The sequence below is a fragment of the Nanorana parkeri genome, unplaced genomic scaffold, assembly GCF_000935625.1.
Source record: "Nanorana parkeri isolate BGI_ZX_2015 unplaced genomic scaffold, ASM93562v1 scaffold392, whole genome shotgun sequence".
Classification (NCBI taxonomy): Eukaryota; Metazoa; Chordata; class Amphibia; order Anura; family Dicroglossidae; genus Nanorana; species Nanorana parkeri.
Window position 1 is genome coordinate 1,274,185 of NW_017306660.1, and position 15,088 is coordinate 1,289,272.

The following is a 15,088-nucleotide window of genomic DNA, read 5'->3' on the forward strand; positions in this document are numbered from 1 at the left end:
TCTTCTGCCATTGGTCAGGGCGGGTTCCATGTGCTCCATAGACGTCTCTTCTGCCATTGGTCAGGGCGGGTTCCATGTACTTTATAGACGTCTCTTCTGCCATTGGTCAGGGCGGGTTCCATGTGCTCCATAGACGTCTCTTCTGCCATTGGTCAGGGCGGGTTCCATGTGCTTCATTGACGTCTCTTCTGCCATTGGTCAGGGCGGGTTCCATGTGTTTCACAGACCTCTATGGGGCTGTACAGTACAGGACAGTGACACTTGTGGCATTGAATGTAAACGGCAGACTGTGGAAATGAGGTAAGTATGTATGTATGGAAGGGGGCGGGTGGGTTCGGTTAGGGGAAGCGGATAAACATAAATGCACTTTGTTTTAAAGTGCGCCTTATCTTTTAAATGTATTTATTTTGGGGGAGAGGGTGGTAGGAGGGATTGGGGGGTGTTGATGGGTCTTGTTATGCTTTAAGTGACAGGATAAGCTCCCCGGAGATGTTTTCAATAAACCAAAATTGAGCTCGTCCTGACAGAAAGGAACAGTAAAGAACAGTCACAATACTTGTTTATAAAGTGAATTATATTGGGCAGATTCCGTTTGCACCCAAATCCTAAAAACCCACTTTAAATAGATTATACAATACCTTAAAGTGAAAACAAACATTAAAATGTACAAAAAGCCTGTGTGATGAGGCCGATTGAAGCAGCAATTTCCTAACGGCTTCCGGGTAGTGGAATATACGGGTATCGGCTTCATTGTCTGAGAACTGGGCATGCACCCTGCGGCAGTTAAAGCTTCCAGCAATGCGTCATCACCCGGGAGCGTTCCTTATGCAAGATACCGATCATGATTTGACTTCTCTTGTATCCTCTAGCAATCCTAGGGGGGCCTAGTATAAAGGTTTTCACCCTTTGTCCCCCCCCTCCCCCCCGAATCCACTTAGGAGAAATGTGTAAATCCTGGGTGAAACCTGCGTGTGAATCTTGTGTGAAATAAGCCCCTTAGTATCACAAACTTTGATTTTTATGACAACCTTCATCTCTAAAATAAAATTGGAGTGACCCGGTTACATAGTATTTGAGGTTGAATAAAGACACAGGTCCATCAAGTTTAACCTATTGCGTGTCTGTATGTGCGTGTGTGTGCGTGTATACGAGTCCCCCTGTGATCCTGGTCGGTATGGCGATGTCGCTCTAGGCGACTTCCATGTGACCACCGGCTGCGGGTGCCAGGCCCGTCCTGGGATTTGCCTCTTCCCTGTAGTTGCAAATGTACTGGCTGCACTTTTTTCTTTAGTTTCAATAAACTTTATTTAACACTGCTACATGGCCATTTCTGCATCGTTACCTCCCCGCTGGACCTGGTGCCTCCACTAATGCGTTTCGTCCTCAATGATTAAGCCCCGATCGAAGGCAAAAGGCCTCAGCGGAGGAGTCACTATAGAATGATGCACGCATTGGCCATGTTGCGGCGTTAATAAAGTTTATTGAAACTAAGAACAAAATACAGAGGATGGCGGCCTGGACTTTTGTTTGGCCAAGGTGACTAAGGCCCATGTCACATTGGGGATGCTGTTGCCGGTGAGAAGACGCCCAGTGAAAAGATTGATCCATGATGTGTAGTGAAAACATTCCCCTGCTTCCATGTGACATTCCTTCGCATGCGCTGTTCCTTCACTGATGAATACTCTGCAGAGAGAGAGTAACGTCCTGCTCATCCTGCTGGTGAAGGAATGACAAATGCATGCAAGGGGAGTATTTCATTACCCTGCTGTGTCCTGCATAGAGATCCTGCCACTGGCGTGTTCTCAGTGAGTCACATGACCTAGCGGAAAAAGGTAAGCTCACCCCCCCATAGACTTCTATGGGGTTTTGACCAGGGGCGTAACCACAGATCATGGGGCCCCATAGCAAAATGTTGATGGGGTCCCCCCCGCAACCCCCCCCCCAGCCCCATAGCAGCCGCATGGGCCGTTATGGCTATTGTTACCCCACTGGTTGTGACCCTGGGCTGGAGACGAAGAAAGATGGCTTCATAGAATTCCATGGGGCTGAAAGGCGCACATGTGGCCAGACCTGCAGCACTAATTGCAAACACCCCCTGCCATTGGACTGCACTGGGTATGCATCTATGGAGGGGGGAGGGTGGGTTAAGTTAGGTCAGGGGGCAAAGGGATGAGTGCATTTTGTCTTAAAGTGCACCTATCCTTTAAGTGAACACTTGATTCCAATTACAGGTCCTGCTTTTAAAATACTAGTTTGGCCATTAAGGTGGCTCAGTGGTTAGCAGTCTGGCATGTCCGTGCTGGCATCCTGGGCTCAGTCCCCACCGCAGGCAATCAATAGCATACTCTTTCCACATTCCTAAAACACTCCGAAGGGTAACTGACCCCCCTCACCAATCTACTGCGGTGTGAATATGAAAGATGCGCTCCTCCGGTGGAAGGGATGGAACTGAGTGTGGTCTGATGTCCGACTCCAGGTTCCGTTTCCTTCATCCTGTTGGCGGCGTCCCACTGCGCAGCGGAAAGCTTTCCTGCACAAAGTGCCGGCATATCGGGCAGTGCTGGAATCGCGTTAGGCAGCCGTCGCACAGGCAGACGTGGCGGCACGGCAGGAGCACCCAGTTCACCGTGTCGTTCTGACAAACGACGCAGTCCTTGCCCCTGCCCTCTTGTGTCTCCTCCTCTTCCTCCTCCTCCTCCTCCTCAGACAGTCCAAACTTCTGCAGTAGTTCCTTATCCCTGGAACAATCCTGGTTGTCTTCGGCTTCTGTAGACTCCGACCTGTGCTCGCTCGTAGACATATAAAGTTGCTTGAAAAAAAAAACAACAACAAAAAACAGTAAAGAAGATATTTTCACCAGATAAAAAACCTAAAGCGTATAATACATGTTATAGGCCAACGACTGCCGGCAATACGTAGGTATATAGAGTAGATGGAACCTAGTCCAAGACCTGCCTCTGCCTGTAAGTGGATAACAGAGGAGCAGCAAGAGACTGATGAGGTCATCACTCTGTCAATACATGTGCAATGCAGATGAGTCTGATTGGCTTCTAGTGCTGCCCCTCCCTCTCTCAGCATGAAGGCGGCTTTACCGATGATTACAGCAGGCTGATTCAAGACAGAATCAGTTACTTTAGTCAGCGAATATTATTTTTGTCCCGAATTAACTTTCAGCACCAATCAGCTAAATGTATTCCATGGGCATCAAAACAAATGGTGTAGAAAAGGCGGTCTCCTGCCAGCAGGCTACAAAGAAGAGTCCTTGCTCTCCGTGTGGAAGCAGCGGTCTCTCTGCCTCCTTGCTAAGTCACAGCTAGAGCTCTCCAATAGGAGGAGGCATAAGCTTTGCTTAATGGAGAGCTCTAGCTATGACTCAGCAAGGAGGCAGAGAGACCGCTGCTTCCACACGGAGAGCAAGGTTGCTTCTCTGCAGGGTGCTGGCAGGGGACAGGCTTTTCTACTCAGGCTGTGGCTGCTTTCTAAAGAAAAATATCAGTTCCAGCACTTTTCTGACACCAAGCCGGGCAGCTGAGGACAGGAATCTGGGTTACTACATGAAAGCAGCAGTCCCTCTGCAGAGGTCCAACTTGCCTTCTGCTGAGTTTGACCTACAGTATATCCCTGTAATCAGCAAAGCTCTACAAAATATAAGTTGCAGCAAGTCATTTTCTGACACTAAATATCAAAAAAAGGGGGAAAGAGAAAGAAAGGGGCTTTGTGGTGACCACTGGAGAATAGCAGGGAATTGATCCAGTAATAAAGTCAATTGATTCATATATATAAATCTGACACTAAGCCAGGCAACCTGAAAGCAATGGTCCTTCTGCAGAGGTCCAACATGCCTGCTGCGGAGTCCGGCCTAGCAAAGCTCATGCTCCTGTCTGACTGGGGAGCTCTAGCTGTGACTTAACAAGGGGATAGGTTAGACGGTGACCTCTGCAGAGACCACTGCTTCCGCACAGGGAGCAAAGGTACTTCTCTGCAGCATGCTGACAGGGGACAGGCTGAGGCTGCTTTCCAAAGAAAATGAACTGTAAAGCTGCCCATACACCTTGCGATCATCGTACGATCGACCGAAGTTCTCTAATCTGCTGTTTAGTCAAAAGTCGATCGCTTGCACAGTATCTGCGGCTGTACGCTGCCCATCAACCGTACGAATATCGGCCGATAACGCGATCGCATACGAAAATCGGCCGATAATCGTAAGGTGTATGGGCACCTTAAGACTTGGCACACCTTTTGCTTAGATTCACCCGGAAGGCACTTAGCCGATTTACACTGAAAGCTTAAGTTTGGGCTTTGAATGTTAATAACGTCTTCTCGTCTCTGCCTGGAATTCGGCCCCAGCACGGTCTGCGCGCCGTCGTACGCGGTGTATTTCACAGGCTGAAACGGGGCAACAAAGGTTTCCTCATTTCCCGGAACGCGTTTTACCTTGAGGTCATGGAACTGGCCCTGTGCGGTGAGCAGGTACTGATAGATTATCCTGCACGGGAGTCTGTAACTTCTGTCCGGAATATGGATGACACTCAGCATTGAGACCTAGGAGAACACAAGAGACAGGACGTCACATGGAGAAGGCTGGACACATAGTACGTGGCGGCGTGTTTAAAGGAGGATTCCGGGCCATTCACAGGGACTCATTTATCAAAGAGTGAAAGGAGAAACAATGTCTCCACTTGTCTATGATATGTAATATCCCCTTCGCACACCAGAATCCGACGGGTGCTGGAACTACTGGTGGATGGCGCCACAATATACAATCTAGAAGATATGTTGCCCGCACGCTAGGAATGCACTGATACCGGTTTTTCCGTATCAAGTAAAGATATTTTTTACCCGGTACTCGCCGATACCGAATACCGATACCGGAAGTCCCATTACGGAAGCCAGGCGGCGTGTAATAACTCGCCACCCGGCTTCCTGATTAGCAAGGAAGCTGTCTCCATGCTTCTCATCACTAGATGACGAGCAAGCATGGAGCCGGCTTTCTGGCCAATCAGAGAGCCGGGTGCTGCATCCATCATTACACGGCGCCCGGCTTCCTGATTGGCCAGCTTCCCGACCAATCAGGAAACCGGGCAGCGAGTCATAACACGCTGAGCTGCTTCCTGATTGTCCTCATCACAATTGAAGAGGGAGCATGGAGCCGGCTTCCCGGCCAATCAGGAAGCAGGGCAGCATGTAATGACTCCCGCCCCGGCTTCCTGATACCGGCAGCTCAGGTATCGGGCTAGGCATTGGAGCATTTGGGCCAGTATGAGTACTCGACCAAATACTCGGCATCGGCACCGATACTGGTCGCTGAGACCAATCAGGAAACCGGGCAGCGAGTCATAACACGCTGAGCTGCTTCCTGATTGTCCGGGAAGCTGGCTCCATGCTCCCTCATCACAAGTGAAGAGGGAGCATGGAGCCGGCTTCCCGGCCAATCAGGAAGCAGGGCAGCATGTAATGACTCCCGCCCCGGCTTCCTGATACCGGCAGCTCAGGTATCGGGCTAGGCATTGGAGCATTTGGGCCAGTATGAGTACTCGACCAAATACTCGGCATCGGCACCGATACTGGTCGCTGACAACTCTTCTGCTCTACCTCTCAGCTGAGCGGCTGGGACGCTCAAATGTTAACAGTGCCTGTCATGTGATCATCAGGTTTTTGGTCACATGATCTCTGTTCAAGAGGGAGATTTTTCTGGTTCAACCTATTCTTCTGCATGTGACTAACTGCCCGGGCTGCTGACCACATGATAGGCACTGAAGGGGGATTAAAGCAGCTTTTTCTCCAGGAAAGGTAAGTACTTCATCCTTTCTGTTACTCTTCACCGATCTCGGGAAGAATTCTAAAGCAGCTTTATGTTAACATTTGAATTGAGATCCACTAAGAGGTTAATAATAATAATAATATTGTTAGTGGGGGGGGGAGAAGGCTTCAGTGAATTCCTGATATCAGATCCTCAGAAGATCAGCGTGGAATTTGGCATTCTGCAGACACAACTCTTTTCTTCAGATCAGCGACAGGAAGTTAGGTAGCTGCTCAGTAAATATCACATGGAGGTCATTTACCGTCTCCCGTGTTTTGCTGACCAGTAGAATCCACGTTTTCCAGTTACAGAGGAGTCACCGAGCGCCTGGATCCCTCTGCCAGTAAGCTGCGGCTTCTACAAACAGCACAACTCCTATCTGTCCTGTGACAGCAAATTTCCTGCATGTCTGATACAGCGATGAGTAAGATGAGGAATGTCTGGCCCAGTGCTGGCAAAGCTACTGAACTAAGACCGTGTTATTATTCTGGTCGTCTCTACAAACCAGAAATATTACCCAAAAAGCAGCATTTCCACTCACACCTATCCAATCACTAGAGACCGGTGACATCACTGACAATGCAGCCTATCCATTCACTAGAGACCGGTGACATCACTGAGAGTGCAGCCTATCCATTCACTAGAGAGCGGTGACATCACTGAGAATGCAGCCTATCCATTCACTAGAGACCGGTGACCTCACTGAGAGTGCAGCCTATCCGTTCACTAGAGACCAGTGACATCACTGAGAGTGCAGCCTATCCCTTCATCATGGACCGGTGACACACAATTCCTCCTTTTTGTCGGGGTGACTGGATTCTAGGAAATGGCGCACTCCATGCAGTCTCTGGTTCCCTTTGCATTGTTTCGGCTGCGTTGTATTTATATATTTTTGGCCTCGCTCGGTCTCCCTCCTCTGAAAATGTGACAGGTGGACTCTAAAAACAAAGCTGTCAGCATGCGTAGGAAAGGCAGGGACTTTCTAAAAGTGGTTTTGAAAGCCTGTAAACAAATATGGAAGAGTCAGGGGCTTCCCTTTATATCTTCAAGCCGAAATATGAGCCCCGAGAATCAAACCGCACTCCATAGATCTCTATCCAGATAAAACAAGGACAAGAAAACAAAAGGCATGTGTAATCAGAACAATCGCCCCGTCCTTCTCCCATGCTGCAATGGAAGCAGGACAGGGAGGATGTGATTGGTTGCTAGAGGACACGGCTTTTATCCCCAATTCAGAGATAATACAAGTCTACTTTTATATACAGTAATATCATTGGACAGGACTAATTGTTCAAAGAAGGTGTCCCCCTAGCAGGTACGGCTTCTTTTTTAGGTTGCTGTAAGCGGCATTATGTGTGGCTGGTCCTCCACAGCAGGGAAGAAGTGGGGCCACCATGATACAGCGCAGCAAAGAATTGACAAAAGGGTTTAAACGGGGGCGGGCAACTCTGGCCCTCCAGCTGCTGAGGAACTACAAGTCCCATGAGGCATTGCAACACTGACAGATACAGGCATGACTCTCAGAGGCATGTTGGGATTTGTAGTTAAAGCACAACTGGAGGGTCGGAGTTGCCCACCCGTGGGTTAAAAAGTATATTGACATTTTGGATAGCATAGGCAAGGCTTAAAACCCTTGCACGGTCTTGGCCTTCTCAGTCCCATTGGGGAGATTCTCCTTCACTTCCTGCCATGTAGACAGGAAATCTCTGCAAAGTGACGGAAGTCCCCTCTTAGACAGATGTCCCCATGAGAAGATTTTACCCCCTATTCCTGTGCTGATGACAACGCAAAATATTGGATTTCTTATAATTTCTTCCCCGGGGACAGTGGTCACCAGAGGGTGAATCTCCCAATGTGCCACAGGCAGAGGTCTGTATCCAGGGAGAGAGGCCGCCCAGGACATACAGAAGCATACCTGAGGCTGCATGGAGAGGAAGGTGTCATGGAGGCGCTCAGGGGGCACTGGATTCAGAAGATGACACAAATCATGCACTGGATTTACAGGGGTCATGGGGTGACACAGGCTGCTCTGGGTACACTGGAGTCACAGGGTTCATGGGGTGACACGGGATGCCCTGGAGTCACAGGGGTCATCAGGTGACACAGGATGCTCTGTGTGCACTGGATTTACAAGGGCCATTGGGTGACAGAGGATGTCCTGGGTGCATTGGAGTCACAGGGGTCATGGGGGTGACACAGGATTTTCTGATTGCACTGCAGACACAGGGGTCATGGGGTGACACAGGATTTTCTGATTGCACTGCAGACACAGGGGTCATGGGGTGACACAGGATTTTCTGATTGCACTGGAGACACGGGGGTCATGGGGTGACACAGGATGCACAGGGTACAATGGAGTCATGGGGTAACACAGGATGCTCTGGATACAATGGAGACACAGGGGTCATGGGGTGACACAGGCTGCTCTGGGTGCGCTGGAGTCACAGGATTCTCTGGGTACAATGGAGTCACAGGGGTCATGGGGTGACACAGGATTCTCTGGGTTCAATGAATGCACGGAACTCGAGTCACATGATAGACACAGGGGGTCTCTGGAGATCAGCAGGGGACACAAGACTGCCCTGGAGACACTGCAGCCCATAGGGGTCACAGAGTAACTGAATGCACAAGAGCGCTGGGGTCACAGGAGACACTGCTGCAGTGAGATTAGGCTTAGGTGTAACAACATGTTATTTAAATGCTGAGTCAGTCTAATCCTTCCCCACGCTCTCCAAAACAACAAATCAAAATGGCTACAGATACCTCAACAATGGCAGCAATGTGATTGGTTCATGGTTTTTTAGCGGGAGACACAGAGAAAATGAAGGCTGCTATACTCAGACGTACAATGGGGTATAACTCCCGGTCATCCGCATGAGACAACGTCAGCAGGGCTATAAGTGGATAACGAGTGCGGGGAACCGGGCCAAAATCCTCCATCTCGTTGTCCTCCGGCAGCCGGAGCAGAATGTCTTCTTTGCTTTCTTTCCGGACGCTAAATAGACATGTTGAGGAAAAGGCGGAGCCTGTGATAGAAGTAGGACAGACAGAGCGGAGCGGGGCCCAACGTACTGCATACTGCTGACACAGAAAACACATCCCGAGGACTCTATGGGGGGAATTGATTAAAACTGGAGCAGACAAAATCTGGAGCAGTTGCCCATGGCGACCAATCAGCATCCACCTTACATTTTCAAACCCTAACTGAACAAACTGATGAGAGAAGCTGATTGGTTGCCATGGACAACTGCTCCAGATTCTTCTGCTCCAGTTTTGATACATTCCCCCCCATCTGTGTATCTAAGATTTGTTAGAAATATTGAAAATAACAGAAACGGGAAATGAAATGACATTTCGTGCATCGTAAAGCACCGACAATGTTTTTTTTAAACATAAATTACAATTTTTGCCTTTTTTTCATCCTTTGTCGCACCTCAGAGCTGCTCGTCGCCTATTTGCAGCCACTTCCTATCTACAAGGAACTCAGGCCATGGCAGCATGGCGTTTCCCAGGGAGGGTCAGGACAAGTGATGAGCCTGGGCTTGGTGCGAACCCGATTCACCCGAGCCCGATCAAAACTCTGACTGCCTTCATTACAGTAATTGGGGGCGGTCCTTATATAATTAGAGGTGGGGTCTGACAAGTGGTTGGTGTCTGGGCGGGACTGTTCAGTCAGTGCGTATCTCCTGTATCATATCTATATTCCTTGACTATCCAGTGTTAAATGTCTGCAGTCTCTGACCATCTCCTGCACCATGTCTGCAGTCTCCGACCATCTCCTGTATCATGTCTGCAGTCTCCATCCATCTCCTGTATCACGTCTGCCGTCTCCGACCATCTCCTGTATCATGTCTGCAGTCTCCGACCATCTCCTGCATCATGTCTGCAGTCTCTGACCATCTCCTGCATCATGTCTGCAGTCTCTGACCATCTTCTGCGTCATGTCTGCACTCTCCGACCATCTTCTGTATCATGCCTGCAGTCTCTGACCCTCTCCTATACCATGTCTGTAGTCTCTGACCATCTCCTGCATAATGTCTGCAGTCTGTGACCATCTCCTGCGTCATGTCTGCAGTCTCCGACCATCTCCTGTATCATGTCTGCAGTCTCCGACCATCTCCTGTATCACGTCTGCCGTCTCCGACCATCTCCTGTATCATGTCTGCAGTCTCCGACCATCTCCTGTATCACGTCTGCAGTCTCCGACCATCTCCTGCATCATGTCTGCAGTCTCGGACCATCTCCTGCATCATGTCTGCAGTCTCTGACCCTCTCCTGCATTATGTCTGCAGCTTTCTATAGCATTACATTTAGCAAATATTATGTCTGCCCTTTTGATGATGTCAGGGGCTCACTACATTGACAGCCACTGCACTTTGTACTCTGCACAATGTCTCTGCGCTATAAAGATTCTATCCTATAGAGGAGAGAACATCGGAATCCTGGCTGTATGTCGCCCCCTGGTGGTCAGATGACGGATTTCATGGCACATTGAAGATGTTTTACTACTATGTGTATAAATGGTTTCATCGTTTAGTCGGCTTCTTATTTTTGGATGTGTTGTGTGGAAGAAGTGTCCCTCAGGGGCCCTGTTATAAAGTAGCGGGCGGGACCTTCCCGCTCCATTCTGCTGCTTTGAAATATAAAAAAAGGAAAAAGCACATTTATGGAGGACAGGGGAGCGCTTTACAGACGTGAAACAAAAGAAATCCATGTAATGGGCAGCTACGGTCATGTGACCAGCCTCTTCTCCAATCATGGAGTGTTCTCTTCAACATTATGGGTTAAGGGTTCCATAGCAGGAACTCTGGATCATGTCTGCAGTCTCTGACCATCTCCTGTATCATGTCTGCAGTCTCTGACCCTCGCCTGCATCATGTCTGCAGTCTCTGACCATCTCCTGTATCATGTCTGCAGTCTCTGACCATCTCCTGTATCATGTCTGCAGTCTCTGACCATCTCCTGCATCATGTCTGCAGTCTCTGACCATCTCCTGCATCATGTCTGCAGTCTCTGACCATCTCCTGTATCATGTCTGCCGTCTCTGACCATCTCCTGTATCATGTCTGCGGGCTCTGGCTATCTCCTGCACCATGTCTGCAGTCTCTGACCATCTCCTGCACCATGTCTGCAGTCTCTGACCATCTACTGTATCATGTCTGTAGTCTCTGGCCATCTCCTGTATCATGTCTGCAGTCTCTGACCCTCTCCTGAATCATGTCTGCAGTCTATGACCATCTCCTCTATCATGTCTGCAGTCTCTGACCATCTACTGTATCATGTCTACGGTCTCTGGCCATCTCCTGTACCATGTCTACGGTCTCTGGCCATCTCCTGTACCATGTCTACGGTCTCTGGCCATCTCCTGCACCATGTCTGCGGTCTCTGACCATCTCCTGCACCATGTCTGCGGTCTCCGACCATCTCCATAGAGAAGTAAAATGTGACACAGGTTCTAACCCCTCAACACTCTATCCAAAACTAAAGAGAGGCTTTGGCTGTAGTTGCACATAATGTATCTAACAATGGTAATGTGGGGCTGGGTAATTTGTGCATAAAGCAGAATATCCCTTTAAATGACAATATAGCACTTTTGTCGGTCAGAGTCATTTGACAAGTCTATAGAGAAGTTGGCCGAGTCCCCGGGCACAGAGAAAGGATACACATGCTGCTCCCTGTATAGGTATTCGCTGTACAAGGCCTCCTCCAGGGCCCCGGGGGTCGTTATCCGGAAGCAGTAGACATGTTTCTGAAGGGCCTCCTGCACTTTCTGCACGTTGCAGCCCCAGTAACAGGTCAGGGTGCTCTCCTCCAGGCAATGTGGTCGTAACGTCACTCCCGCTGCGGACAAAACAAGCACAACTTTATTAGTAAATCACACGCAGCACCTGTCGTTCCCGGGAGCGGCCCGACACGGCCATGCGCGCCGCGCGGATCTGTACGGCCCGACTCTACACTTAAGGCCGTGACACACTGCACACTGCGCGTGCGCTGCCTTTGCGAGCAGTGTGCCATGTCATTTTCTGCTCGGCACCTCAGCTTGCGAGAGCTCGCGGAGCTGAGCGTGCCGAGATGAACAATTTCCACTTAAGCCAATCGGCTCGCGCGTATAAACCAGCGCGTCGCGATGCAACAGCTGGCAGGTTGTTACGGACGAGCCGATTGGCTGAAGGTGCTGTCAATCATCTGACTGCACTCAGCTCACACACTGCACGCAAAGCTCCGTGCCGGAGAGCTTTGCTTCGCTCTGCACGGCTTTGCGTGCAGTGTGTCACGGCCTTTACACTCTACGATGTATTATTGATGCCGGAGCTGCGTTCATTGGTGTCTTTTATATCTTCAGCTTCCATCACTCACTTGCTATTGTGGCGCCGTCGGGGTTTGCAATCTCCAGTCCGAAGGGATTCTTTACCTGCACCATCTGCCTCCTGGAAAGGAAGGTGTTGGAGGCGGAGTCATCGGAATTCCTCAGTATGACGGGAACGTCCACACCGAACCTGGGAGGAGCGACAAATGAAAAGAACACTCAGGTTGCTACCCAAAACCTGCTTCTATTAAAAGGGGATTTGTGGCCTTTATAATGTTTCTTGTTATATAGAGCAACGTGATCAGACACGGAGGGCCTAGCTATAAACCATTCACAGAGCCGCCCATCCTGTGAAACGTCGGGTATGTTCGTTCTGTGCGAGCGGAGACAAAACTGAACGTTCGCTGTCTATTTTCTTATCATGTCGGATGTAATAACAGGACAATACCACAACATGGCCGCTAGATGGAGCTGAGGAGCATCGGAAATAAGCATTTAAAGGAGAACTATGAGGCGAGTGCTTTTCACTCAGCTCATAGTTCTAGCCGACGTGTGACAATGAGACTGTCACAGGTCGGCTCAGTAGATCGGGAGGTGAGCGAACACATACCGGCGTTCGCTCACTTCTCGATCATCTCCATGCAGAGAGCCGTGACTGAGAGTCACGGCTCTCCCCCGCTCTGAACCTCCAGCGCTGTTTGGAGGAACGGACAAGGGAAAGGGCGGGTACAGCTGGCTCTGCCTATCTAGAGGCAGAGCCAGCTGTACCCGCCCTTTCCCTTGTCCGTTCCTCCAAACAGCGCTGGAGGTTCAGAGCGGGGGAGAGCCGTGACTCTCAGTCACGGCTCTCTGCATGGAGATGATCGAGAAGTGAGCGAACGCCGGTATGTGTTCCCTCACTTCCCGATCTACTAAGCCGACCTGTGACAGTTTCATTGTCACACGTCGGCTTGAACTATGAGGATGAGTGAAAAGCACTCGCCTCATAGTTCTCCTTTAAGGATAGATAGGCATTATGGCTACTTCCTGTTTTTGGAGGAGTGTGGAGGAAGGGAATTGGGGTAAGGCATGATAGGGATCTGCACCTTAACCTTTATTGCTCATTTGTATTGTCGGTAGTGGTGAAAGGTTCACTCGTCTAATTGCTGGTTTGCGTTGGGCAGAGTGCAAAGCTCAATCATGGATGTAAAGCGTACGTCAGGACAAAATATAAAAATAAAAACATGTTCAGTACATCTCTGCATAGTGAGCTTCAGCTCGCGGTATGCAGAGACCGACGCAGCCGGGACAGATCCCGACATTACTGTTGAGATCCACCCAGCTGCGTGAGTGACAGCTGGCTCTGCCTATCTAGAGACAGAGCCAGCTGTACCCGCCCCCTCCCCCGTCCGTTCCTCCAGTCAGCGTTGGAGGATCGGAGCGGGGAATCTCTGCGGGGGGCTATGACTGACAGTCACGGCTCTCTGCAGGGAGATGATCGAGAAGTGAGCGAGCGCCGATTTGTGTTCCCTCACTTCTCGATCTACTGAGCCGACCTAACACAGCAAGGCAAACCATTAGCCTCCTCCCCCCTCCAGGGTTGTACATGAACAGTTGTTGGGTTGTAGCCGGAACAGGAATAGAGGGGGAAGTCGAGGGGACACTAGTTCTGGTGACCCTGCTGACCACCAGGGAATATCCGCTCACTTCCTGTTGTGGCTATAGGGCAGGAAGTGAAGGGAAATCTCCCCAATGGGACAAAGATGGGAAAACAATATAAAGTGGACAGGGGATATAACCCTCCCGTACTCTATGTGGCAATTTTGCTTTAAGGAATATATTTTAATGAAGGTTTTTGTGTTTTAGGGGAGGTCATGTGATTGGTCCTTTGCATGCTTCAGGACTCAAACAATCAAAGCTTCTTTTAGCCAGTTGTCATGGGAACAGGTGTCCCCATTGAGAAGACCAGAGGGAGAATCTGCCCATTGGGGGACATGTAAAGCAATCAAAATCTGTCAAAGGTTCTATAGCCAAACTTTTAAAGGGCCAGTTCATATTGAGTTGCCTGTTTAGAGTCAAATAAGGCTCAGCAGAGTTCTTCTTTAAGCTGACCTGTCAGACATGCAGCAGATGGCAGCTGTGCACACACACTCACAAGGACTACTTACCACCCCAGCACCAACCCACAGGTCACCACGAAGCAGACAAACACCACAGCGATGTAGAAGGGGGGCGAATATTCGTACAAGGTGGTCAGGAATATGGCTGGCATAGCAACACCGCTCTGAGCCCCTAACAGCAAGCTAAATGCGCACCCTGCTAGATATCTTTTGGTCCGCAGCGGCCCCCGTAACACCCGGCTGTCACCCCCAGGGCAGCGTTGATTGGTTATCTCAGCTTAAATGCGCCACATCACATGACTGTATGTCACTGAGCTCCCGTCCGCCATTTTTGTTTCGGGAAAGAAAGCCTGGAATAACAGAAATGAATGAAAATAAATCCCTAAATAACCCAGGGAGTAGGTTTACACGAACGGCATCTTTATAGCCTTGAGTTAATCGTTTTTGTTATACTTAATAAAAAGTAAACTACGTCACGGGGCTTGTTATTACTCGTTATTTTTCAGCCGCTTCCTACGCAAAACTGTATGAGCAGACGTTTCAAAAGCGGGTTCAGGAGGCGCCCATTTCAAAGATGGCGTTAGCGACGTTAAAATAAAGGCAAGCCACGCCTTTTTACAATGCAGAGAACTACTGTATTAGTTTGTTAATTACCAGCTGCCCATGTAGCAGCCGACCGAATTCAAAAGAACCGGACCTAAGACTTTAGGATTGATTTGGGCTCACAAAAAAATCAAATTCTGCCCTTTTTAAAAATGGCTGACGGCTTGAGGTGAGAAGTTGCAGCTCCGCCCACCGCTGCGGGCTCTGCTTTCTGATTGGGCTGGTGGGGAGTCACGTGACGTGCCGCTCTCTCTCTTTCCCCCACCGGGTGTTGGCTGA

General features: G+C 49.7%; 1 protein-coding gene across 1 annotated transcript; it reads right to left on the minus strand.

The window, feature by feature from the left end:
* Positions 1–2,479: 2,479 nt before the first annotated feature.
* CGRRF1 (cell growth regulator with ring finger domain 1) lies at positions 2,480–14,383 on the minus strand. Its single transcript, XM_018559407.1, has 6 exons — positions 14,255–14,383; positions 12,158–12,297; positions 11,464–11,641; positions 8,648–8,795; positions 4,435–4,542; positions 2,480–2,809 (listed from the first exon to the last, which is right to left on the minus strand). The coding sequence occupies exons 1-6, from the start codon at positions 14,356–14,358 to the stop codon at positions 2,489–2,491; spliced, it is 999 nt and encodes a 332-aa protein (XP_018414909.1). The 5' UTR covers positions 14,359–14,383; the 3' UTR covers positions 2,480–2,488.
* Positions 14,384–15,088: the final 705 nt, after the last annotated feature.